Source organism: Gastrolobium bilobum, unplaced genomic scaffold (genome assembly GCF_033153095.1).
Source record: "Gastrolobium bilobum isolate Gb01-03AN ecotype WA unplaced genomic scaffold, APGP_CSIRO_Gbil_v1 utg3729, whole genome shotgun sequence".
In the NCBI taxonomy this organism is placed as follows: domain Eukaryota; kingdom Viridiplantae; phylum Streptophyta; class Magnoliopsida; order Fabales; family Fabaceae; genus Gastrolobium; species Gastrolobium bilobum.
Genome location: NW_026900102.1, coordinates 62,183 through 89,681, shown reverse-complemented (window position 1 = coordinate 89,681; position 27,499 = coordinate 62,183). Strand labels below are relative to the sequence as shown.

The following is a 27,499-nucleotide window of genomic DNA, read 5'->3' as shown; positions in this document are numbered from 1 at the left end:
TAGCTGTTGATCTTAATCCTTTCTCCTATTTAAAGGAGGAGATAATTCTCTAGTTAAAGGAGAAGTGTCGTTTCCTATTTTTATTAGTAACAATTTTTTTTTTTAACATTTTTTTTAAGAGATAAAATATTATCTTTAATGTTTTTTTTATGTTTATTTTACCTACTTATTCTAAACAAAAAAACCCGAATCTCAATAGAAGAGAAAAAAAGTAAAACTTAGTTGAAATTTTTAACGATGTGACAAAAAAAAGTAGGCATATCCTTTTTTTTTCTAGGAGAAACATTTTTTCTACTATGTCATTTTGAGTGTGGAAAATGAACTAATGATATTTTGATAAAATTTATTTTATAAAAGAATAAATACAATTTTTAAAATTTCTGTTATTATTTTTTCAACATTTAAAATAACGTAATTTTGAGTTTTTTTTATAAGAGAAATATTTTTTCCTATATTACTTTAGGACTTTCAATTCATCTTATCATAGAAAAGTGGGATATTTTTCAACAGACCCATCAATATGCGTGATTTATTTTTTCGAAAAACTAGTGAAGTCCACTTTTGGTGTTCCTATGACATGTTGTAGTGATTTTCCTGGATCATTATGTTGATAAATACCATTATTTTAGTACTGTAACTTGGTGTGAATTAGGGTTCGAAACTCGATGGATGATAAATATATCAACAAGTATTTAAAAAAAAAATAATAATAATAAAGTAACTTACTATAAGAATTCGATGGATTGCTTAAATGACAAAAAAAAAAAAAACATATTGGAAATATTGAAAATGAAGTCAATGAATAAGTTATACATGATAACACTAAGTTTGATTCCCTTACTTGATTTGTCGCTTGTGACTTTTGAGATTTGTTAACTTTAATTTATCTTGACTAATGTTAAAACATGTTGTATTTAAGTTATTATAGTTAGTCTAGCGGAGAAGAATTTGAGTTGTTTGCATGAAGTCATAATTTGGATAAGAGAAACAAAATCATGGTGAGAGAAAATTGGAGTTTTTTTAATTTAAACATTAAATAAAAATAATATTTTTAACTGAAATGACTATCCTTTAAAAGGATAAATATTTTTTTCTTAATTTTTTTATATTTATGTTTATTTATTACTAAATGCTACTTTTTAATTCATATGCAACATATATTAGTTTTTTTTTTTTTTGGTAAGCTAACATATATTAGTTTCAATTCATAAGTATCATGTGCGGTGATTTTTTTATTTTATATTGAGAGTTACTTTAACAGAAGAAAATATTTTTTGATATATGACAAACGTAAGGATTTGACTTTTTTTTTTTTTTTTTGGTAACTATAAGGATTTGACTCTACCTAACCTACTCATAAGCGATTTAAGAATAAAAGTAATCTTTGGATTGTATAAATAAATACTTTTATGTATTATATTACCTAAAGTGGTAGAAAATTATTGAAAAATTATTCCATTAAGGACAAATAAGTATTTATCTCTTAAAACTTTTCAAATAATCTGAAAATGAATAATCAAAACGTCCAGAAGAAATTATTAAAAAAATAGAGTAAAATCACTTTGGGATCCCTAACAAACAATACGGTCCTAACTTTAGTCCCTTATAAAAAAAATTAGTCGTCTGGCTTCTATGAAATTCAAAGTGAACCCATTTTAGCCCTTTTGAGGTACTAATATGGATCTTTTTTGAATTTATAAGAGACTACGATTTCAACTAAATGGATCCTATTTGAATTTCTTAAGAATTTCATGACTATTTTTTTTTATAGGGACTAAAGTGATAACCGTATTTTTTGTTTGGGACCCAAAATAGACTTTACTAAAAAAAATAAAATTTATTTCACGAATTAAATCTCATCGAGAATCTCTTTCTCGCTCACTAATAAAAAGTCCTCTTGTTTAACTTACATCTTCTAAACATAGGAACTGAGCATTGCGTGTTAAACTGACCATGTTTCGTTTCCACATTTCTATGATCAACTATATATGTCTTTTGAATAATTTTAAAAAGTTATTGCATTTAGTTTCATAGTTGTATAATTTGAATAGAAGGTTAACGCAATCATACCAAGTTGTATAACTTAGTATGGCGACGATTCCGTAATCATGAGGGAAAGAATACTAAATTCTTTTCGCCTCCAAGGTAAAACAATGTTTTACATCATGCCCCTCCTAGAAATCTGGTTAGCCAACCTACACAAGTGGCACCTTTGCAACTAAGTGCTATAAAAGGATTCACACCTTTTAACTCAAAGGCAGCTTGAAAAATAAAATCTAAAGACAGAGGTGATGTTAGACATTATCTCGGCAGATAAATTGAACTTGATGAGTTTAATAGGAATGTCTCACATGATAAAGAATGTGATGGGGATTAGCAAACAAGATGGTGAGAATTCATTTAAGATTGTCCATGGTTTAAACCATTGTTCAGCTGTTGATCTTAATCCTTTTTCCATATCTGACACCCTAAAAATTGCTGAACCTTTTGTTTCTCATATTCCTTATTTGCATCCCAACATTATAAGCTTGCGGTAGTGATGATTATAAGCTTACTGTTCTTGTACATTGTAGGGCTCAAAATTTAATGTAGGCTACTATAATCGTCCTGAACTTCACCCCTACAAACTTATTTATACAATTGCATGCTAAAGCTTTTCGATTATCAGTTTTGTTATTTAATTCAGAATTTTGTATGTTACAATTGGAGTTTTCACACCCTTATAAGGCATGCTTCGTTCCCTTCTCCAACCGATGTGGGACATTACATCCTCCCCCACTGGGAATACAGCGTCCCCGCTGTACACACCGGTCCAGGGCCAGGCTCTGATACCAAATGTAACAGCCCCAAACCCTATAGCATGATATTGTCCGTTTTGCCCCGCGCACAAGCACCGTCGAGCTCACGATTTTGTTTCTTGGGACACCCCACAAAAGGCCTCACACTAGAAGAGGTATCCACACCCTTATAAGGCATGCTTCATTCCCCTCTCCAACCGATGTGGGACATTACATCACTTTAACATTATTCATTATTATTTTTTATAGAAAATGTAAGAATAATGCTGTAGGATGAGAAACTTGTCCTGCAATAGTTATAATAAAAAAAAAAATTTCTCTTTCCTCAGACATTTTTAAAACTTGTCAACTGATGTGAAGAGAAAAAAAAAACAACTTTAATATTATTACTATGTATTTCCTGAAATACATAGTTATCAGGAGGTTGCAGGACAAGTTTCTCATCCTACAACATGATAATAGTAAAACCCATTTTTTATTTAAGAAATTATGTTATTTAGGATATTAATCTCGATCAGTCCAAGAGGAATTGGACTTAACCATATGGCAATCAACTCTGCAAGATGATATTTATGGGATGGTGGTTTTGATGTCATTGGAGTGTGATTGATCTAAGACAAATAAGGTACTTGCAAATCACTCAAACGCTCAATTCAATATTTGATTGAATGAGCTTAAGTAAATTAGTAGAAGAAAATCGTACCTCGACTTTGAGGCTCTCTTTTTAGTAACAGCATGACCAGTTTGTTTCCTTGTTATGCCACCTTAGTACGACGACCAACGTTGTTATTGGTAGATTAAGGTGGCTTTGTCATCTTATCTCGTATGCGAGATGCCTATTGGTGAGCTTATGATATGTAGGCTTAGATGAAATCTTGTGACCTTTAGCCATTGGCTATTAAGGAGACTTATGAGCCCTATGCTGTTGTCAATATAGTTGTGCATTCCCCGTAATGCATATACACATTTCCTTACTGAACAAGTCTTTAGTTTTTGATCTTTTCGATTGTTATTAGACTGGACTATTCATCTCGTTTAGTATCATCAAATACCTTTCCTCATTTTAGGGACTAAATCTTTTGAATTGTTATGGATTTGAAGCTAGGTCTATGTCCCTCAAGGGGTATAATATCTTGATACGTAGATGCTCAAGGATGCAATGATATAAACCAAAGATCAATGAGAGTCACCATAAGTGCGCAAGAAAAGGGCTGCAAGAGAGGGTGTGTAGGGCAATGATGACTCTAAAATCTAACAAAGTAACAACTCATGAAAATATAAGATAATATGTACCTCCTCTGTTGAATGAGAGATTTATAGGAGGGAGTATATTCCATAATGACGAGAGAGCAAGAGATGGGCCAAAAACCATTAGCCAATACTTTAGTTAGAAATAACTATTTATTTTTTATTTATTTAGAATTATTAATTTCTTTTGGGTTATAAATATTATTATTATTATTTTAGTAAATAATAAGTCTAGGTGCCCACCAGGATCAAGGCGGACTTTTCAACCTAGAGGATTTTTGAAAGGACAACTGAAAGAAAACCCACTTTAAAGATCACCCACCAGACAAGAGCAGAGGAAATAAACCCACATCCGTTAGGGGTATGAGTCGACTCATTAGCCAACTGTGCCACCACTTGTTGGCTATAAATATTCTTTAGGTACCTTGAAAAAACACAGGCTTTTAATTATTATGCAATATTAAGTTTTCCTCCGTATATTAGAGTCAGAAACACTTGACAGGAGTACCCTGCCTAAAAAAGTACTTTTCCATTGTTTTATGTCGATGGATGTTCATTATTCGATTATATTCTATATGTTAATTATTTATCCTAAGAATTATTTGAGGGGAAATTTGCTCATAAGGAGCTAAGAAAACTACACTTATCGCAAGTCAACCGGAGTTCACAAATCAGAGTCATCGGCTATGCGCTTTACAATCCGATGCATTGCAATATTTGCTATGAAAATAAAAACAAAACAAAACTCACCAAAAGCTTGTATTGGAATTGATATCCCACTAAAGTTGCAGGCTTGCAGCCAACCTGTCACCAGATATTAATTCTCGAGAAGTTAAAACCTTGCGTGCCAGGCCATATGGTATATGAGATTACAGGGAAAAACAATAAAGTCATGACATATATGACTTTCCTTTACAAATTACACAGATTGCTGCTTAACTAAAACTCAATTACAATGTCAATTAATATTAATTTTACATAAACATACAATAATGAAAAGTTATGAAATTAAGGGGGGGGGAAATGACATCCTGATCTATAAAGCTCACGTTATGTGCAGGGTTTAGGAAAGGGTCACACATTGTGTAGGTTTATGATAGGCAGGGCTTTTTTACCCTCCTGATGCAAAAACACAAACATTTTACCAATTTAATTATTTTGATAAATTATTTACCAATCTAATACAAGTGAAATGCACATGCACATGGGGAGTGTGTATTTAAGTCGCGTATCACCCCTATACACGACTTGTGCAAAGGTGAAAACACGTTTGCCATATGTCGCACACTGCCAGAATGTGTCTTGCATTGCACTAATTTTTGCACAAGTCATGCATGAAAATAATGCACGACTTAAAATGTGCATACTATTCATGTTTTACTTGCATTAGAATGATAAATAATTTGTCAAAAAATTAAATGGTAATGTCTTGGATTGTGCATCTTGGGTCAAAAGCCAATAGGCAGTCTTACCTTACATTTCACAGTGGTTGATTACACAAATAGAGCCTGTGACCTTTGCGGGGCCACATGATGACAACACCAACCGAATCGATGGTTTTCACCTTTCCTTAGTAGATTCACATCCAAAAACCCAACTTTGACAGGGGAAGGGAAATGCACCTCAGCTACCCCAAACCAACTGGAAAATGTTCCTACTGGCAACTGTATTGATCACATTGTTACTCTGTCTTCGAAGCATCTCCTCCTGGGCTCGAGCATCACCATCCTAATCAAATCAAGCAATTAGAGAGAATTAAATTGGAAGAGAGAGGGAAGTTAGTTTAGTGACAAAGCATACAAAAACAATCTAAATTAGCGTTGACCGGCTTCAAACTGGCTCTCAAATACTGGGGCCATTTCCCATGATTCTCAGAAATATTATTCCAAACACACGAAATAATTTACTTGCTACTTAAGAGAAAGGAATGAGGACTCACAAGTACCGAGTAGGCATGCGCGAGAGACAAAAGTGTGGGGTGCAAATCCAACACAGCCATGGCAACCTCCTCTGTAACCTGTGGGACCTGCATTTGTAATTTCCAGAAAGTCTGAATCCAAAACATTAATCAATTTTTAGGACGAAAGAGTTAGACACCAGAATTATCTAATTTTACAAGAAATTTCTGTTTTTATGCAAAACAGGCTCAAGCACAAAAAGTATGCTGTTCAATGAAAGTGCAGAAGACCAAATAAGGGTGATATTCAGCCAGTTCCAATTATATTTCCCTGAAAAGATTATGGTAAATTTGATGATCCAGCAACAAAGAATCAAAATTTATCCAAGTGCTAATCATTGTTGTCAAAAACTAGTGTAAAAACTTGTTTTTACGTTTTTACTGAAGTAATACGTGTTAAATCGCAAGTAAAAACTCTCCTCGGTAAAAACGTAAAAATGGTAGAAATGTAAGTTTTTACGTTTTTACTTAAATCAAAAACTGAATCGGGTCAACTTTTAACCCATGACCCGTTTTATTTTTATTTTATTTTAAAAAAAAAAAACTATTTTTGTTTCCCTCAAATCAAAAACACATTATCTTCTTCTAGCTATTTGGAAAAAAAAAACCTCACGCGACGCCGCTGTATTTCCATTTCAGAATTGTTAAAATTTATTCTTTAGATGTTTTGGAACTTGGTTATTAGAGTTGCTAAACTCTTTTTGTGTTTTTTGACTTATGTTTTATATAGTTATGTGATTTATTGAATATGAAGTTCTTAATTAAATTTTGAGTAGTAACTTATGTGATATTTGTTTTACATGGATATATATATATATATATATAATTTTGTAGTAGAAACTTTACATTTCGTATCATTTTTACGATTTATGTTTCTACCATTCTCTTCCGTTTCTACGTAGAAACTCGATTTTGACAACATTTGATACGAAGAAGGAAGAGGATAAGGGAGTTCCAAGGCGTGGAATCAGATTGAAGGGATGTCCAACTTGGGCTAAGGACTATATGCAGTAGAAGATATTGAAATAGTTACTGATATAGTCATATTGTATAGGTGCCACACATGTGTAGTAGCTTTGTAATAACAAGATACATGTTGAGTATAGTTGAGTGGGAAAACACGTGGCAAGCATATGTGAGTATAAATAGATACATTTGTGTAATTGACAGCATTCATTGAGAAATAAGAAATTGGTTACGTGTTGTTATTCAGTTACCCTACGTGTAGTGTATCATTGGTGCTTTCATTCTGGTGAATTCCAAACATGAAGATTCAGGATTTAGCAGATGAATTTCAGCAATATCAGGAGCAGAACAATCAAAACAATCTGCGTATCGAACAATTGTTGATAGCGATGGAGGCACACGTGCAAGAATTGCATTGTAGTTTTAAAGAGGTTCTGACCAACATACCCAAGGGTTCCATGGAGACAAATCCTCAAGGGTTTCCTCACCAACCGGCGCGCAATGTTCCTCCTCAGAGTGTGAACGCGGATGATCCTCGGAACGTGTTGAAGTTTGTGAAACCAGAAATTCCCAAATTCGATGGGAAGGAACCGAATCCTTGGCTCTTCAAGACAGAGCTATTCTTCAAGATTCAACAGGTACCAGAACGAATGAAGGTGGAACTTGCAGGGTTGAGAATGGAAGGAGTTGCTGCTGATTGGTTTCAATGGATTTTCAGCGAAGGCACGATTCGTTCTTGGGAAGACTTCACTCGAGTAGTTCGTGAGCGTTTTAGACCATCCAATTACAAAGATATTCGAGGGGTACTTGCCAAACTCATGCAGACTGGATCACTAGCGAATTACATAGCTGAATTCCAACGACTGATGAACCAGGTATCAAATGTCAGTGATGATTTGTTAAAAACATTTTTTGTTGCTGGATTACAACCTAAATTGCAAGGAGCAATTCAACTGCGTTGGCCATCCTCGTTACATCAGGCCATGCAATTGGCAATTGCCTATGATAGCCATCATGGGGAATTACGGTCTTCATTCAATAATCAACCAAAGAAATATTTTCAGAAACCATATACAGTGGGCACGACAAAGAAAGGTAATGCTAATACACCACTTGCCTTACCTGCTCCACAATCTTCTCTACCAATTAAGAAAATGTCAAATGAAGATTTACAAAGGAAAAGGGACTTAGGAATCTGTTATACGTGTGATGAGAAATGGACATCAAAGCATCATTGCAAATCTAAGATGCTTCTGATGATAGTAGATGAAGGGAATTCAGATGAAGAACAAGAGGAAGAAATTGTATGGGGTCAGGAGGATGCTCAAGACTCTCGAGTAGATGCTGCTTTGCATTCGTTATCTGGGAAGGTGGATAGCAGATCCCTTATTCTGCTGGCTGAGGTAAAAGGAAAAGAGGTTCAAGTGCTTGTAGATTCGGGTAGCTCACACAGTTTCATTAGAAGACAGTTAGTCGAAGAGCTCCAATTACCTATGATGCGTGCCACCAAGATGAGAGTATTCTTGGGCAATGGTGAATTTTTGCTCTGTGAAAAGAAATGCATGAAGGTCCAATTGTGGATTCAGGGTCATTGTGTAACTACTGATCTTTATGTGGTGGATTTGGTCGATTTGAATGTGGTATTGGGCATGCAATGGCTAGTCACTATGATGGAGTTTACTTGGGATGAGAAGTTAATCACTTTGAAAGGTGTGAGACCACGCAGGAAGAAGCCGAATGTACAGCTAGAAGATGCCAATTGTAATTCCTTATCTATGACAGAAGGGACAAACATAGCTTCTGAGGTAAATTCTGATCTTTACCTTTTACAAAGCAAATTACCTGAAGTGATGTGGAAGGTATTGCTTTCTTATCATCCAGTGTTTGATATTCCCAAATTACTACCTCCTTTTAGAGAGATGTCTCATGCTATTGACTTGGTGGACAATTCCAAACCGGTTAAAGTAAAAACCATATAGGTACCCGTACCACCAAAAGGAAGAAATAGAAAGACAAATTTCGGACCTACTAGCGAATGGCTGGATTCAACAAAGTCATAGTGCTTTTTCCTCTACGGGTTTATTAGTCAGAAAGCAAGATAAAACATGGAGAATGTGTATTGACTATCGTGCCTTAAATGTGGTGACAGTGAAGGATGCTTTCCCCATCCCCACAATAGATGAGTTACTAGATGAGTTATTTGGGGCCAAGATATTCAGCAAGCTTGACCTACGCTTCGGTTACCACCAAATATGGATGAAAACCGAAGACATACACAAGACAACATTTAGAACTCATGAGGGTCACTATGAGTTCAAAGTGATGCCTTTTGGCCTAACCAACGCGCCTGCAACTTTCCAAGCTGCCATGAATAGAATCTTTCGTCCTTATTTGCGCAGGTTTATCGTGGTTTTTTTTATGATGTCTTGATTTATAGTTCATCTTTAACAGAACATGTCAGCCATTTAGAAATTGCATTGCAATGCCTACTGCAAAACTCATTTTTTGTAAAATTGAGTAAATGTGAATTTGGTTTGGAAGAAATAGCATACCTGGGGCATGTAGTCACAACCAATGGAGTAAAGGCAGACCCCAAGAAAATTTCAGCAATGATTGATTGGCTGATACCTACATCAATTAAACAGCTGAGAGCCTTTTTGGGATTAACTGGGTATTATCGAAGATTTGTTAAGGGTTATGCATCTATAGGTTATCCAATAACTGAATTACTGAAGCATGAGAAACTAAATTGGAGTCTTGAGGCAATGCAAGCTTTCACAGCATTGAAGGAAGTTGTATCCTCAACTCCTGTGTTACAGCTACCTGATTTTGCTTCTTCATTTGTGGTTGAATCTGATGCATCGAATTTGGGGGCTAGGGCAGTGTTGTTGCAGAATGGGAAACCGGTGTCTTTCTTTAGTAAGAAATTTGGTCCAAGAATGGCAGCCTCTTCTGCTTATGTGCGTGAGCTGTATGCAGTGACAGAAGCCATTAAAAAGTGGCATCACTACTTGCTTGGATCTCATTTCATCCTCAGAACAGATCACCAGAGCTTAAGGGAGTTATTGACACAAGCAATACAAACTCCAGAGCAACAGAAATATATGTACAAGTTGATGGGCTATAATTTCACGATTGAGTACAAATCAAGCATATCAAATGTAGTGGCAGATGCCCTTTCAAGGCAATTCTCAGATGATGACAATGCAACTATTAATGCATTACGTTCGGAGCCAACCTTGGATATTTGGGAGAAAATCCGGGCAGAAAACAAAGTTGATCAGGAGTTATTGTTATTACACAGAGAACTCGATCAAGGAACACATCAAGACAAGGCATTGTGCAACAAGGATGGGATGATTTTTCATAATAATAAATGCCTGTTGGGATCAAATTCTGCTCTGAAGGAAACCTTGTTAATGGAGGCTCACTTGGAGGACATGCAAGTGTGCACCGCACATTTTTACGTCTTTCTACTTCATTCATATGGAAGAATATGAGAAAGGATGTTAAGCAATTTGTAAAAGAATGTGTGGTTTGTCAACAAATTAAAAGCTCCACACAGTTACCTTTTGGATTGTTACCGCCACTAAAAATTCCTCATGCAATGTTTGATGACCTCACGTTAGATTTTATCACTTCTCTTCCCCGTTCCAATGGTTATACCACCGTTTTGGTTGTTGTGGATAGATTATCAAAATATGGCCATTTTGGAGCTTTACCATCGTCTTATACAGCTGCCACTGTTGCTCACCTTTTTTGTAACATGGTAGTTAAATTATATGGATTTCCAAAATCCTTGGTGTCAGACAGAGACCCAATTTTCATGAGTAAATTCTGGCGTCAGCTATTTACATTGAGTGGTACTACATTGCAAGCTACATCAGCTTATCACCCTCAATCGGATGGCCAAAGTGAGGTGACAAATTGGTATGTAGAGCAATATCTCAGGGCATTTTGCTCAGAACAGAATCATAAATGGTCTACATTGTTGTGTTGGGCTGAGTTACACTACAATACATCTTACATTCTTCTATTAATATGTCCCCGTTTCAAGCCTTATATGGGAAGGTACCTACCTTAGTACTTCAATATCAGAAAGGGGAAGTAAAGGTTGAGGCTGTTGACATGATGTTGTACCAACGTCAACAAGTTCTCAATCTATTGAAAACTCAGCTGCAGCAAGCTCAGTTACGCACGAAAAATAATGCTGATAAGAAGAGACAGGAGAGAACGTTTCAAGTTGGAGACAAGGTTTTGCTAAGATTGCAACCATACAGACAGTTATCGGTAGCTAGGAGAGCTAATCATAAGCTAGCCAAAAGGTACTTTGGACCATTTCCAGTTGAAAAGGTAATCAGTCCTGTGGCTTATCGATTAACATTACCTGAAGGTAGCATGATTCATCCTACTTTCCACGTATCCTTGTTGAAACCGTTTTATGGTAAAGCTGAGATTAGTTATGAGCCTCTACCTGTATCGAGTATGGACAACAAGCCAATTCAACAACCGGTTGCAGTGTTGGCTACAAGACAAACAAAGGCTCGAGGAAGGTTAACAACAGAGTATCTGGTTCAATGGTCCTCCACTGTTCCTGAAGATGCTTCTTGGGTGGAGATGAGGGAGTTGAAGAAGGTTTACCCCGAACTCAACCTTGAGGACAAGGTTACTGTTTTAGGGGAGGTTGTTGATACGAAGAAAGAAGAGGATAAGGGAGTTCCAAGGCGTGGAATCAGATTGAAGGGATGTCCAACTTGGGCTAAGGACTATATGCAGTAGAAGATATTGAAATAGTTACTGATATAGTCATATTGTATAGGTGCCACATGTGTAGTAGCTTTGTAATAACAAGATACGTGTTGAGTAAAGTTGAGTGGGAAAACACGTGGCAAGCATATGAGAGTATAAATAGATACATTTGTGTAATTGACAGCATTCATTGAGAATAAGAAATTGGTTACGTGTTGTTATTCAGTTACCCTACGTGTAGTGTATCAACATTGGTGCTAAAGGATCCAAATACAAGTAAGCAATTTAAGTTGTGCCTCTGATTCCTGAAAATTTCCTGTAAATAACATTTGATAGCTAAATCATACCCGAAGGCAGAGTAAATGTGTTGCAAATTGTAAATTAAAAGGCTACTCAAGATCAACGGATTCAACTCAGTTAGACAAACTAAACAAACGCTAGAAAAACAGTTCAGATTTAATTTTGTAAATTGTTAGTACCTGCATAAGCTGGATGGCAAATACATCACTAACTGTCATTTTTTCAAGGTCTTGACACCTTCTAATAAATTCATCGTAAGGAGGACATATGGGATATTTGACATTGTCATCAAAATTTCCTGACTTGTAATATTGAGAAATTGCTTGGGTAAGATAACCATACTTTCTTAGGGTATCACCCAAGCCACTTGTTCTCTGCACATCAAATCCCTCCAGAATCTCTGTTGTAAAACAGCTGAACAAGGTGGGATTAAAAAAAGTCTGAAAATGGGAATAATTTTACACGAAGAGAAATGTCCATGTACTGAATTTCTTGAAGATATAAGCAAACAATTTGAATCATTGACTGACACGGCAATAATTTTACACTTCACTAACTCAAGCAAAAATTAGCAACACATTCATCTCACTGGTACAGAAACCTCATGCGAAATAGCATCATAACAAAACATAAGAACTCTATTGACCACTTCGCCAAATAAACAAACAAGTTGTTACAGGAAATTTAACTAATAAATAGTTGCCTCAATTCATTTTTGGTTTAGTCTTTGTCCTTTTAAAGAACATGGAGTTATCTCATTTTAAACGAGAGAAAGAAACAAGTAATGGAAATCATGGGAGAAAAAATGGGTAATTTTTTTTTTAAATTTAAACTTTAAATAAAAAAATATTAGGTTGTATCTTTCTCTCTTTTAAAATGGCACAACTATATGTCCTTTAAAAGGACAAACATTTTTCCCTTCATTTTTACCAATCAAAAGCAAGTTCAAAATGATACTTACCATTATTAATAATAAAAATTACAAGAAACAAATGCACAATACATTACCCAGAAGTAACCAATTTTAGAGGGACCACAGAACATTGCACAACTAATAGTACAATTATTAAAGGTAGAAAGAAACAAAGTTTCATGGAATGAACCCCACTCAACCAGAATGTAGCAGTACTTTAGTATTTTCTATGAATGCCATAACAATGATTGCTAGGGGCCCAGAATGATTGCTATCTAGAACTATTGGAGTAGGGAAAAGAGAGAGAGAGAGAGAGAGAGATAAAGGGAGTTTAAGAAGGGTATTATTTTATTCAGAAGATAGGAAAACAAGAGGAGGATTCCTCTTTCCAAGCGTTGACCCCTTTACTACTGAGAATGGCTCAGTTTTCTGCTCCGAACCATCCTCTTTCATGGAATGGCTCAGTCAACCCCCCCCCCCAAAAAAAAAAAGACCCCTCTTCTCTTCCCGCTCTCCTCTCTCTCTCTTTTCCCCATGGCTAATCAAACACTACAACATCAGCTTAACATAAGAAACAATACTTACGCAGTTTTTATGCTTTCAGCAGCTTCAGAAGAATTTGCGTCACCTTCCACAAGATATATCAGCTTCTTCAGCCCACATCTCTAACAATGTGCAATTTGATTGAAAAGTAGGGTTTGGGTAGGCTACGTTAGTATGGCATGCTTTAAGATGATATTGCTGAGTAAGAGGCATTACACAAACACATTTCAACAAGCACAGTGCAAACAATGTGTAAACTCTTCACAGAATATAATGCACAAGTTCCAGTACAGAAAGTGAATCATACAAAGCATAAAGTTCCTACTGACATGTTGTTTGAATACTAGTGATTGGAATCCTCAATATCATGCTGAAATAAGATACAATATCTAAGTGAAGATACCAATCATTCGGTGATATCTTTATCAAAATTCTACAACCAAACATCCATCACTCTATTTTCTTTAAAACAGGAAAAGAAAGCAGCAGAAATATTAATCAGTGACCATATATGCATATACTTCCCATCAACAGGTTCAAAAAAATTTAAAAAACAAGAAACAATTCTATCTAAGAAGGAATAATTACCAGAAGTCTTAATTTCTGATCCTTATAGCGGTTATCCCTGATTGAACTGCATAAATCACCAATTTTCTTCCTCTCAACAATAAAATCCAATACATATTCACTGTCAAGAGTTTTATGGCGTGCAATCCAAATCCCATCTCCAACTGGCAATCGCCGAACCTAAGATATATGAACCAATTTCTAGATGATTTTTACCATCGACAAAACAGACAAGCACAAGATATAAATATATGTTTCATCCGTGTCTAAGTAAGATTTATGGGAAAAGTGTGAGTCATTTTAAAGAATATAAAGTTGTTTCATTTTAAGTAAGAGAAAGAGATAAATCATGGAAGAGAGAGAGTGGACAAAAAAAAAAAAGTGTGAGTCCCACATCTTTGTAAGAGTGAAAAGACATAAGTTGTGTCATTTAAAAGAACAAACATTTTTCCCAAGATTTATGTTAGAAATAATATTAATGATTAGAAATAATATTAATTTATTATTATTAGAATAGTCTAGAATAGTCTAGATTGTGGGCTTGGCCCATTAGGTCATCCCACTAGGTCTTTTAGTCTCTATATATAGAGAGCCTCCTTGTACAGACTTACACACTTGAATATACAATATATTTCAGATTCAATTTGGTATCAGAGCTCTCGATCTGAGGGCTCTGCTTCCGCATATATATCTTTTCCTTTCTTATTTACTGCCGTGCATCATACCGGCAAACCTTCCGCATATGGACAGGGTGGCCGAGGACAAAGGCCTCGGTGTAATTATTGCCAAAATCTGGGCCACATTGAAGAACGTTGTTATAGAAAGTACCCTCACTTGAAGCCACCACATATGAACTTTGCTCAAACAGATGTTGTGCCGCCCTCTACCGGATCAGTGACTATTTCCGCTGCAGACTATGAGGCCCTTCTCCAGAAGAGTTCTTCTCAGCCACCTGCTCCAGATACTGGTAATCATGTTGCTTGTTTTTCTCAATCGTCTCTTGGACCCTGGATAATAGACTCAGGTGCTACTGATCATCTTTGTGGTAATAAGGATCTTTTTACTTCCCTTACCTTTTCTAATAATCTTCCCTCTGTTACTCTTGCTGATGGCACCAAGGCTCCTGCTCGTGGCATTGGGCAAGCCAAACCAACTCCCTTCTTGACTTTAACCTCTGTTTATTACATCTCTGGCATTCCTTTTAATTTAATTTCTGTTAGTCAATTGACCCATTCTCTTTCTTGCTCTATCACCTTTCCTAAACAGTCTTTTTCTATGCAGGATCCGGGTACGGGGAAGACGATTGGAGCGGGCGGTGAGTCACGAGGTCTCTACTATCTGCATGCACCCTCTGCTCCAGTTGCATGCTCTCTCACAGAGTCTCCTGAGCTTCTCCATAGCCGTCTGGGTCATCCAAGTCTCTCGAAGCTTCAGCATATGGTTCCTTTTTTGTCAGGTCTTCAGTCTTTGAATTGTCAGTCTTGTCAGCAGGGAAAGCATACTCGCTCTTCCTTTGCTAGTAGAGTCAATAAGAGAGCTGCTGCTCCCTTTTCTATTGTTCATTCTGATATTTGGGGTCCGAGTCGGACTATGTCAAAATTGGGTTTTCAGTATTTTGTAACCTTTATTGATGATTTCTCCCGTTGCACTTGGGTTTATTTAATGAAAAATCGTTCTGAGTTATTTTCAATTTATCAAAAGTTTTGTGCAGAAATAAAAACTCAATTTGGTGCTTCTATTCAAATCTTGCGCAGTGATAATGCAAAAGAGTATGTGTCTCTTGAATTTTCTAAATTTCTGGATACACATGGGACGATACACCAGACTACCTGTCCCCACACTCCACAACAAAATGGAGTCGCTGAACGTAAAAATAGACATCTAGTTGAAATTGCACGTACTCTTCTCATTCATATGAACGTCCCACTCCGTTTAAAGGCAGATGCTATTATCACCTCATGTTTCCTTATCAACCGCATGCCCTCTTCTGTGCTAAATAATGATGTTCCCCACAGTATTTTGTTTTCCGGAGCACCTTCTTATCCTCTGTCTTTACATATTTTTGGTTGTACTTGTTTTGTTCATGATCTTACTCCAGGTAAAGACAAGTTGACATCCAAGGCCTTCAAATGTATTTTCCTTGGGTATACACGTTTTCAAAAAGGGTATCGTTGCTATTCTCCTGATCTCAAGCGTTATATCGTTTCTGCTGATGTCACTTTCCTTGATCAGCAGCCTTTTCACTCTACTCCGTCTCCAGTGTCACAGGTTGATCAGGTCTTTCCTGTTCCTTTTCTTGACTTGTCTTTACCAGCTGCAGGTGACCCTATTCCAGAGGAGCAACCAATTACCTCCATACCTGCAGATCGTCCTCTCCTCACATACCAGCGTCGTCAGCCTGCTCCTCCTCCGACTTTGCCTCTTGATGACTCATCGCTCTTTCCCGTCAGCTCTTCTCCTCCGGATCCTCCATCAGAGACTCCTCCCGTTGCCCTTCGGAAAGGTATTCGATCCACTCGAAATCCTCATCCCCTTTATTCTTTCTTGAGTTATGACAGACTTTCTTCACTTACTTTTGTTTCTAGTCTCTCTTCTGTTTCCATCCCTAAAACCACAGGTGAAGCACTATCTCATCCAGGGTGGCGCCAGGCGATGCTTGATGAAATGCAGGCACTTCACTCCAATGGCACTTGGGATCTTGTTCGTGCTCCTCCCGGGAAGTCTGTTGTTGGTTGTCGATGGGTGTTCACAGTTAAAGTTGGTCCTGATGGCACTGTTGATCGCCTTAAAGCTCGCTTAGTGGCCAAGGGATACACACAGATCTTTGGTCTTGATTATGGGGATACCTTTTCTCCTGTTGCTAAGATGGCTTCTGTTCGCCTGTTTCTTGCCCTTGCCGCCATTCATCACTGGCCCCTTCTCCAACTTGATATTAAGAATGCTTTTCTACATGGTGACTTGCAGGAGGAAGTTTATATGGAGCAACCACCAGGTTTTGTTGCTCAGGGGGAGAGTTCTGGAATGATATGTAAACTTCAGAAATCTTTATATGGCCTGAAGCAATCTCCTCGGGCCTGGTTTAGCCGCTTTAGTTCAGTTGTTGAATCCTTTGGCTTAATCAGAAGCAAAACCGATCATTCTGTCTTTTACCGGCATAGCTCTTCTGGCCAGTGTGTTTATCTCCTGGTCTATGTTGATGACATTATCATTACAGGCAGTGATCAGACCGGGATTGATCAGTTGAAAGAGCATTTATTCAATCAATTTCAGACCAAAGATCTTGGCAGACTTCGATATTTCTTGGGGATCGAAGTTGCACAGTCTAGGCGGGGCATTTCCATCTGTCAGAGGAAGTATGCACTGGATATCCTAGATGAGACTGGCATGTTAGGCTGTAAACCCATTGATACACCTATGGACCCCAATGTTAAGTTATTACCAGGACAGGGGGAGCCACTGCCAGATCCTAGTCGCTACCGCCGACTAGTTGGAAAATTGAATTATCTTACTGTGACAAGGCCAGATATCTCCTTCGCAGTGAGTGTTGCAAGTCAATTTCTTGATTCTCCCTGTGACTCCCATTGGGATGCAGTTATTAGAATTCTCCGATATATTAAAAAGGCGCCAGGAAGAGGTTTATTATATACAAATAAAGGGAGTTCAGAGATCTCTAGTTATTCAGATGCTGACTGGGCAGGTTCTCCTTCAGATAGACGATCCACCTCAGGGTATTGTGTTCTCTTCGGAGGAAATTTGATCTCTTGGAAGAGTAAGAAGCAAACTGTGGTCGCCAGATCCAGTGCGGAGGCAGAATATCGGGCAATGGCAAATGCAACCTGTGAGCTCATCTGGCTGAGACAATTGCTGAAGGAACTCCATCTCTGTGAACAAAGGCCTATGAAGCTCATTTGTGACAACCAAGCCGCTTTGCATATATCCTCTAACCCAGTCTTTCATGAGAGGACCAAGCATATAGAAATTGACTGTCATTTTGTTAGAGAAAAGATCCAGTCAAGGGAGATCGAGACAACATTTGTCAATTCCAATGATCAACTTGCGGATGTATTCACTAAAGCTCTTAGAGGTCCCCGAATAGATCATATCTGTAACAAGCTGGGAGCTTTTGATATATACGCACCAGCTTGAGGGGGAGTGTTAGAAATAATATTAATTTATTATTATTAGAATAGTCTAGAATAGTCTAGATTGTGGGCTTGGCCCTTTAGGTCATCCCATTAGGTCTTTTAGTCTCTATAAATAGAGAGCCTCCTTGTACAGACTTACACACTTGAATATACAATATATTTCAGATTCAATTAATAATATTATTTCTAACAATTTATACATAATTTAAGTTGCCAAAAAAGCTTAACTGAAAGTTTCCAATTTTCATCAATAAAATCAAACAGAGGTAATGGGCTCAAATAGAAGAACAGTTTTGTTACAACTTTCTTGCCATTTCTGTCTTGAAGTATGTCATAATCTGCCAAAGATAGAAGTTCTAAAAAAAAAAATTACACAATGATATAAGTTATATTGGCTATCAAAATAAGCAGCCATATCACTTGGAAAGGCCAGCATCAAATAAATGCTCCTGCAAATACAGTATATCACCATCCCAAGAGATCTTTTGTATCCTAGGTCAAGTTCATGTTCATCTTAATGCAGTAATAAATATACTTAGACATCCAAAACTTGTGCATGATATTGATATCTCGCCTAGTGATCACATGGTTCAATGTCAGTTTCCATGATAAATATTAAATATTAGCATCAGGATACAGTAAATAATACATACACTCAATTTTTCAGAAGCTTTAGGAACTACTTGTAGATGGTAAGGATATTAAAACTCACCTCTATATGGATTTTGAATTGGCTGCAGATATTGTCAATAATCTTCCTGGATCGTGAGCTGAAACAATAGAATATAAAGTACATTGAAGTCATCAGAAACAAGACAGACAATAAACTAAATTGCCTTAAATACAAATAAACTATACATATTGTCGCTAATACTAAAATGAATACTGATAAAGCATATGATACAAATCGTAAAATAAGCCTAATTGAAAATAGTGTCTTTCTATTTATGTTACTAACCCCTGAGTGGCAAAATGCTCCCGATCATCCAATATTAAAATTACTTCGTAAGCATCCTCAAATCTCTCCCCCAAGCTCAACGGTGGCACACTTAAAATGGTCATCGTTGATTCAAGCTTATCCTTGTTTGGCTTTTGCATGGGCTGGTCCTAAGATTTTCATCAAGACAAGTACCAAGTTAAATACTGTTTTAAAAACTATAAACAACTTCATAGTAATGCATAAGCTAAAATTTAGATAGATACAAAGTTAGGGTCAAATGCATTTACCTTTCAAATTTAATAATTAATTTTCACTTTTTACCTTAATTATCAAATTAGGTATATTAGACCCTAATCTTTCATAAACGCATTGTGATCTTTCTAATTTAATAATTAATTTTCACTTTTTACCTTAATTATCAAATTAGGTACATTAGACCCTAATCTTTCATAAACGCATTGTGATCTTCTACCTTCCATCCAATTTAGCTATTTACCTTGACATAATAAAATGCACATCAGGAAAGGGATTATTATTAAGGATGAATGAACAACCAGGGAGTTGAGTGCTTCACAAACACTGACTAGACAGGCTCAGTTGAGGATACCAAGTCCGTTACAGAGAATTGTACCCAAAAAAAAAAAAAAAAAACTCCCTATTAAATCCTAACTAGTGAGGGGTAGGATGAGGACAATCCTTGTACGCAACTTTATTATCCTTACATATCAAAGAGTTTATTTTCCGAATTCGAATATGTAACCTTTCGGTCACTGGGTATTGTACAAAAATATGGGGAAATTCAAAGACCAAGTTAAGCAAGAAACATATTGTTTTTGCTAAAAGCACTGTGGAGGGAGAATATACAGCAATTGTTCAAGAGTTTTGCAAATTGATATGGATAAATAGGTTATTACCGGACTTATGGTTTGACTTCAAGAACATAAAACTTTTCATTGACAAGTCAACCATTACAATAGTTCACAATCCAGTTCAACATGGCAGGATCAAGCATGTGATGATTGATAGAAACTAAATCAAGTCGACACCAACTTTAACATCAACATCACATTTATTCTAAACTGGATGGGGTCGTTGGTATAATAAACCCAGATAAAATAAAGGACAGATTGTGAGAAAAGACGTAAATAAGAAAGACCAAATAAATTAATATAATGAAAAGGACTAAAACGGTCAATCTGGAACATAGGGAAAAATATTTCCCTCTACAATGTTAATAGTTTTCATCCACTCCGTTCTAAGATAAATCGTATGATAATATAAAACTCAAAACACAGTAGTAAGAATCGGATTTGGAGCACAACTATATTAGAAATTACTTTCTGAATCAACAAACTTTGAAACAATTACAAATGTGTTTGTAATAACACAGAGAACAGCATTACAAAGCATGCATTCAAGAGGGATATTCTCTCCATTATTCTCTTATGTTTATGAGTTAATTCCTAATTACAATTACAATTTCCTACTTTTATTTTGTTGAGATATATAAAACCATTAATGTAGTCTCACCCAACAGCTTAAGTAAGCTTTTGGGTTGAATTGGTTCTTTACATGGTATCGGAGCCTCGGTGTACCGGGTTCGATCCTCATCGCCCCCCACTTTCTTTCTAGTGGAATTTCTTTCTTCGCACAGGTAGATGGGCTTGTGTATTGTCCACCCATCAAGCCCAGTGGGCTCTCGTGTGAAGGGACATGTTGAGATATATAAAATAATTAATGTAGCCTCACCCAATAGCTTAAGCTTTAGGGTTGAATTGGTTCTTTACATATTTATAGATCCATAACTGCTACAACCCCTAAGCAGCAATTTCTGCCTCCATTACCAAGTAATTACTTGATAACTTCCTTCCCATCTCTCTAGGGAAGTTATGCAAGCAATTGAGATGGTTTATTTCCCCTATACTTTCTCCTAAAATAAACCTCAGCAGTAGATTGTGTCCAAAATTGTTCTTCCTGATTTCAAATCTCTGTGTCTCCATCCTCTCTATTGCCACATCTAACACCTTATCATTTTTTTCAAAATTTGCTCGTGCTCTGAATCGCTGATTCCTCCCATGGCTGTCATTCCTTCACAAATATGGACCAGAAGCACCTTTGGATCGAAGATGCTTTAATACCAAATTGATGAAACCCAAATTTATAACACTAGTTTTATTGCATCAATGGAGGCATAGCCTCTTTTTACAAGCACTAATACAAGAATAAGAAACCAAAAGACCACAACTCACCCTTAGAACCAACTACCCTAAGCTCTAAGAGATCCCCAAATTCCCATATTCACTCAATACATGCATACCTCACTCCACACACTCCCTTTTCCTTTTATCCTATTTTCTAAGAATATTCTAGAAAAATTCTCTAACTAACTCACTTTCAAGCCCATCAGAGACAAACTTATGTTCTTACGAGAGCCTCTAGTGGTCTTTCTTCGAAGAATGTGCTACATTTCAATCTATGTTCTCTCATCCTTTTGGCCACCGGTAATACTCTAACCTTTCATCAAATATCTTAATTTCTTATCTTATCCATCCTTATATGACCATATATTCACCTTAACAATGTCATTTCCGCTACTCACATTTTATGCTCATATAGCTTCTTTGTTGGCCTATGTTCAACTCCATATAGCATGCAGGCCTTACTGTTGATCTACAAAAAAACTTCATCAAGTCATAAATTTAAAATGGGAAACATTTACCTTACACTATGTTCCAACTAAGTTAAAAGATACAGATGTTCTCACGAAGGCCTTGTCAAAATCCAACTGAGTCTAATGTAAGCAAGCTAAGAATTACTAATATCTATTCCCCAGCATGAAAGAGAGTGTTGCAAAGCACTCCCAAAATATTATGAGAATCAGCAGCATCTAATAATTCGGAGGATTGTGGTCAACCATTCTGTTCTATTGCTGTTCTGTTTTTTGGAATTCCAAGTTAATTCTGGAAATTTCCTATTTATTGTTTCCCTTTTTCGTATCTCTTTTAATGTATCTCTGATTATAGCTTCAAAAGTGCCCTTACATGGGTTAGACTAGGGAATCCATGAAGTCAACACAAGGCTGTCTGTGTCTCAATCTTAGATGACCATGAGTGTCAAGCTCAGTCAAAGAGGAAAGAGATGGAAAAGCACGAATGAGGAAGATTTGAACTTTCAACAGGAGGCAAAAGAGCAAAGACTTGTTTGGTTCAACAGAAAACCCGGGAGCTTGAGCTTTCATCTGAATTTTAATCTGTCTATGTTGGGTCTTCTAACCCTCAGTATTTGGAGGAGAAAAAAAGTTAGTGTTTTCGGAGAGGGGAGATTTTAGGAGAGTGAAAGAAGAATGGGAGCAAGAGAAGAACAACTGCGAAGCCAAGAAAGGAAATTTTTGCTGGAGGGAAAATATCAGAAGACATCTAGGAGCAAAGCGAAGGTTTTATTAGAGGGAAAATTTCAGAATACTAGGGCTTTTTGCTTACCGTATGAAAGTGGCTAGAAAAGTTTGTAACTAGAAAATGGAAGCATAGGAAAATTTGTAGATTCTGAACTCTGTGTGCGAAGGGTAAAAGATTTGAAACTTAAAGAGATTTGAACATCAGTCCAAGGCTGGTAGTGGAATATGGTACAGTAGGTAACTCCCAGAATGTACAGCAGCAGAACCTGATGTCCTGAAAAGTTTTATTTCTAGGAATAAATAAAAATTATAAAAAAGATAAAATTTGATGAAAATAAAGATATGCATAAGAGGACAAGTGTTTTATAACACCAAAAGTTCATGTGCAAGGCATGAGCATCTAATTCTATCAATTGTAACATCCAAGTTAGATGTACGGGAGAAGTCGAAGAGATAACAATGAGTTGTGTTTAACTAGGGTCTCATGTGCTTAATTTGATAAATCAGGGTGGAGAGTGCAATCGAAATAATAAATCTGGGGGAGGGGGTTAAAGCGCATTTGACCTACTTTAATGTAATATAAGCACTATCTACTCTTATTCCTTGCACATGTAATTGCAAAACAAATTACTGAATGTCAACAACATCAATAGGGACACCATCAGGTCAAAAACAAAAAATTTTATTTTTTATTTTTTTGGAAAAAAAGAAAGCAACATTTCATCATTTATTTCCAGTATACTATCACATAAATGACCCATTTCTACATTATAAAAGATGCACAGTGTAAAAACTATATCAATTATAGCAAATGGATCAAAACATACACTTGATGAGCAAGCTCTCAAAAGAAAATGTGGAATATCAGGAGAACAGAAGTTTGGCAAATGCCCACCGCAGGATGAACTCACAGTTCTGCTCTCATTTCCAATGAAGTCTTTGCAACCTGGTCATTTATGAAATGATTTATTGAGAAAAAAGTTTCATCAGTGTCATTAAGAAATGCTGTCAAACAGGGAAAAAGAAATACCATTTACAACAGTATTAGCACTTGTCATGTGGCAATCATTTGTAATAATTTGAGATTCTGGCTGTGAACCATAGACTTGCTCCTCTCGAAGATGGCATAAAACAGCCAGCCACAGAGATGAGACATCTTTATTTGGATGGCTTCTGGAAACTTCAGTAAATGCATTAACAATTTGTTCCTTGGAGTAACCCATGTGTGTAAACTACAAAAGAAGAAATTGTAAGTGACAAGAGAAAAATCACATTTCAATTATCAGCAAATAAAAAATAAACCTGCAAGTAAAGTGACATGACAATAACAAGTGAATTAATCAGGTAATCTTAGTACATTAACTTCATTGACCTACTTTGAAAGAAAAGGGAGGTAACCTATGAAACACAGACAATAAATTCTAAAAGTTTTAGGACGCAGACAGAGCATAATATATGTGCTTTGAGTGTTTATGTATGAATGTATGTATGTATACACACACACACACAAATATATATATATATATATATATATATAGCGAAAAAGATTAATAATTCACACTACTATATATATAAACTTCAAAACATACAATATCTTGATATATGTCATATGTGATCATACTTGCTAATTTGTAAGCCCCTCCCAAGACAACATGGAGAACACTCTAATGACATTTTCCCAAAAATTTCTCAAATGAACTTGTCATAGTAAAACTAACCATGTGCAACTACAAAAAAAAAAAAAAAAACCACTCTCCAATTAAACCCGACTAGCGAATGTGGGGTGAGGGCAATCCTTATACGCAGCCTTACCCTTGCAAATAATTGTAAAGAAGCTGTTTCCCATATTCAAACCCGTGACTTTTCAGTCACAAAGGAACAGTTTTATCACTGCTCCGGTTCGCCCTCTGTTAACCATGTGCAACTACAAGAAAAAAAAAATCAAGTTTTAAATGGCCATGTTTGAGCCAGGAAAAAATTGGACAAGTACGGACATGTGACGAACATGTGTCGCCGATATGTCATACAAGTGTCTGTGTCGGACACATCCAACACAGAGACATAGTACAAAATGGAGTGAACATGCTTTATAGTAGGTAAATGACGAAGTGGGAGCACAACTAATAAAATATAATCTGTATTTTTTGCTGAAGTCTCTTAGACATAGGAAAGAAAATGAATGGATCAAGTTAACCATGCAAGGGTGTTCACCAGACAATTTTACTTACCGTGCACAATTAATACAAGAAACAAAGATTTATTAAGATAATTACGATCGGAGTAGTTCAGATCAATGATAGAATTGTAATTTCAAGAAAATGCATCCAAGGATAAAAAAAGAACAACAAATCAGATTTTACACCATATAAATCAGCATCAGGCATTGTTTCAGTGCTTTCCACAGATTAGGAGCTAGTGAGGGGCAGAAGCCTTTGATATTAATTTGAAGAAACAAAAGAAGTAACAAGGCCTTTAAATAAGAGGAAAAATACCCTCTCAAGGGAATCAAGAGGAATATCCACTGGCTTCTTTTGCTGGGTTAATGGCGACATCACTTCTGATTCGAACTCATGACCATTGAGTTCCATATCTAATGAGTTTTGTTTGTCCGTATACAAAGGAATTTCAACAGAAGCCGACTTCTCTGGATATTCGGCCATTCCAGATCTTGTGAGACAGTCACATGCAGCTTCCTTACCTTCTTGAGTTAGCATGTACCTTAAAACAAAACATAAATCATCCACTAAAATGTAGAGATTTTTCATTTAAAGATATCACATTCTACTTTTCATTGTAAGATGATATGTCATCATTTAAAGTTGCTTCGAAAGAATCACTCTAAAAGTTGCTGGTTTTATATCATAGTATCTAGTAAATTAAGTACTAGGTGTGTAATAGCTCTGCTAGGCAGATTCATCCAAAGAAGGCTCATTTAAACAAATCACAGCCACAATGTTCACTGGTAATGAATCAGAAAAATAATGCGTAAAGAAATTTATCATGTTATTATCACAAGGCTCAATTGTTGAAGCACAAAGACAAATATGCCCACTCCTAGTCCTAAATATAAATCAACAATTTAAGAAAATAGTTAAAGATTCACAATATGGCAGTTCCCTTAACCAGTGGATTTTAATTTATAAAAGATTAAGAGATAAAGTTTTTTTTAAGAGATAAAGTTTATATGCAAAACTAGTAGTACATTGTAAAAGAAGACAATCACAATGGATAAACATACTTTGCTGGACAACTTGATTTAACAACTAATCCCTTAGCTATCAATGTCTTCATGCAGCTCCATCCACTATACCAATCCTGTGGAGAACTTCCAAAATGTCCAGGTTTTCCTTTGCCTTTTTCTGGTCTGAACATTCAAAATGCACTTGGTCAAAAGTGGTATACATTTTCACAGGCTCTTGTTTACATATAGTTATAAACACAAAGAACAAAAAACAAAATATATATATATATATATATATATATATATATATATATATATATATATTTATGTATATCAAACATACGCAATTGGCGCTCGAGATAGCCCACTAGCTTCAGCAGCATCAATAAGTTCCTGTTTACGCATAAATTCATTCCCATTTGAAGTTCCCCTATTAAAAGTGTGTTAAATCTCATAATCAAACAAGTTTTACAGTGATGAGTTACACAACAAATTTAACAAAAAAATATGCATCAGCAGTGCAAGTGACAATGGCTATCCATACCTGTAAAGGGTTATCAATAATGCATATGCCACAGAGTTCCTCTGAGGCATATAGCGCTTGGTTACTTTAGATTTCTTTCCTATAAGTTTGGAGAAGAAAGGAAGGATTAGACCGAACTACGGACAACAATAAATGTAAAGCCAATTTAAAATGACAAAAAATAAAAAATACAGAGAGCACCAGTCATACCCTTTTTGGTCAAGTCTTCTTCTGGTTCAGAATCCCCAGAACCGGTTCCAAAAAAACCCTGCATGAGCCTCAAAATCATTTTCCCCACACCCCTTCCACACAATTCCAGAAAACACAAAAGAGCACCATTAGATAAGTACACTACAAAATAAAAAAAAACAATTTAAATAACCTTAATTTATCCTTTACCCTCATCACTTTCCAAACACATCAATACATTATACACTAAAGTTCAAGCTTTCAAGGTCCACAAACGATATATCAAAATTTTGATAATTTTCAACTTAAACTTTTTTTTTTATTACTATAAAGTATAAACTCAAGTCACAACAAACCATATACATGTCTATACATTAATAAATTTTAATTATATGACATATATAAGTCTATGATAGGCTTCTACACACAATGTGAGAGAAATGCACAACACATAAACTAAAATTCACGATAAATACACTGATTTTTATAATATTTAAATAATTATAAGACATATCTATGGTAACACAACGTGGGAGAAATTGACACATACTTAACGCGAGAGAAATCTTTGATGGTTCGAATTGGGTTTGTAGAGTTACAGACATTGAAATGTGCCTTAGAAAGGGTCATTTCGATGTTATCAGAAATCCCTTTTGGTTGCTGCGCCATTTCCTTCCACTTGTTCCACATGTAAGACACTAGCTCCTGGTTCTCCGGGCACCGAACCCGGGTCCGATTCTCCATTGGGTTAAAGTTCCAAAACGAAGTCGTTTCTTTTTTCTTTTGTTGAAATCAAAGTGAGAGTTGCAATCTTTTTATGTGGTGGGGTTCACTGGGTTTGTTAGGGTTTCTGTGAAGAAGATCATGCAAGAGGTTGCAGTTGCAGAACAACCATGCCGCGACTGGTTTCTCTCGGTTTAACTTTTCAAATTAAAAGATTGTGACCCGGTGACTCGGTGACTCGCTTCCTGTGAATTTCATGTCATATAATGGGCCCATGGGCCTTAATCCTTCAAACATCTTTGTTTAGTAGGATCTACAAATATATATATATATAAATATATATACACATACAAAAATGTTAAA

At 36.0% G+C, this 27,499-nt stretch overlaps 1 protein-coding gene across 2 annotated transcripts; it reads right to left on the bottom strand.

The window, feature by feature from the left end:
• Positions 1 to 4,777: 4,777 nt before the first annotated feature.
• Positions 4,778 to 27,260, bottom strand: LOC133295315 (crossover junction endonuclease MUS81). Of its 2 annotated transcripts, XR_009749313.1 has the most exons (16): positions 26,964 to 27,024; positions 26,435 to 26,492; positions 26,246 to 26,324; positions 26,045 to 26,131; positions 25,759 to 25,884; positions 25,013 to 25,238; positions 23,551 to 23,752; positions 23,348 to 23,466; positions 19,145 to 19,293; positions 18,899 to 18,956; positions 14,063 to 14,221; positions 13,517 to 13,596; positions 12,198 to 12,432; positions 5,986 to 6,072; positions 5,519 to 5,774; positions 4,778 to 4,850 (listed from the first exon to the last, which is right to left on the bottom strand). XR_009749313.1 is itself a non-coding variant. In XM_061494123.1 (15 exons), exons 1-15 carry the CDS (start codon positions 27,155 to 27,157, stop codon positions 5,670 to 5,672), a joined length of 2,007 nt encoding a protein of 668 aa, XP_061350107.1. In that variant the 5' UTR covers positions 27,158 to 27,260; the 3' UTR covers positions 5,481 to 5,669. The 2 variants fall into 2 exon arrangements, 1 of the variants encoding a protein (XP_061350107.1); XM_061494123.1 differs by lacking the exon at positions 4,778 to 4,850 and having other exon boundaries at positions 5,481 to 5,774; positions 26,426 to 26,526; positions 26,964 to 27,260.
• Positions 27,261 to 27,499: the final 239 nt, after the last annotated feature.

What these genes read in the sequence shown, in the direction of transcription:
- LOC133295315 (XM_061494123.1), bottom strand. Translation starts at nt 27,157, where the DNA reads ATGGAGAATCGGACCCGGGTTCGGTGCCCGGAGAACCAGGAGCTAGTG. An exon ending in AAATCAAGTTGTCCAGCAAA is followed by an intron (nt 25,239 to 25,758) that starts GTATGTTTATCC and finishes TTTTGTTTTAAG; the next exon opens with GTACATGCTAACTCAAGAAG. An exon ending in GCTGAAAGCATAAAAACTGC is followed by an intron (nt 12,433 to 13,516) that starts GTAAGTATTGTT and finishes CACCTTGTTCAG; the next exon opens with CTGTTTTACAACAGAGATTC.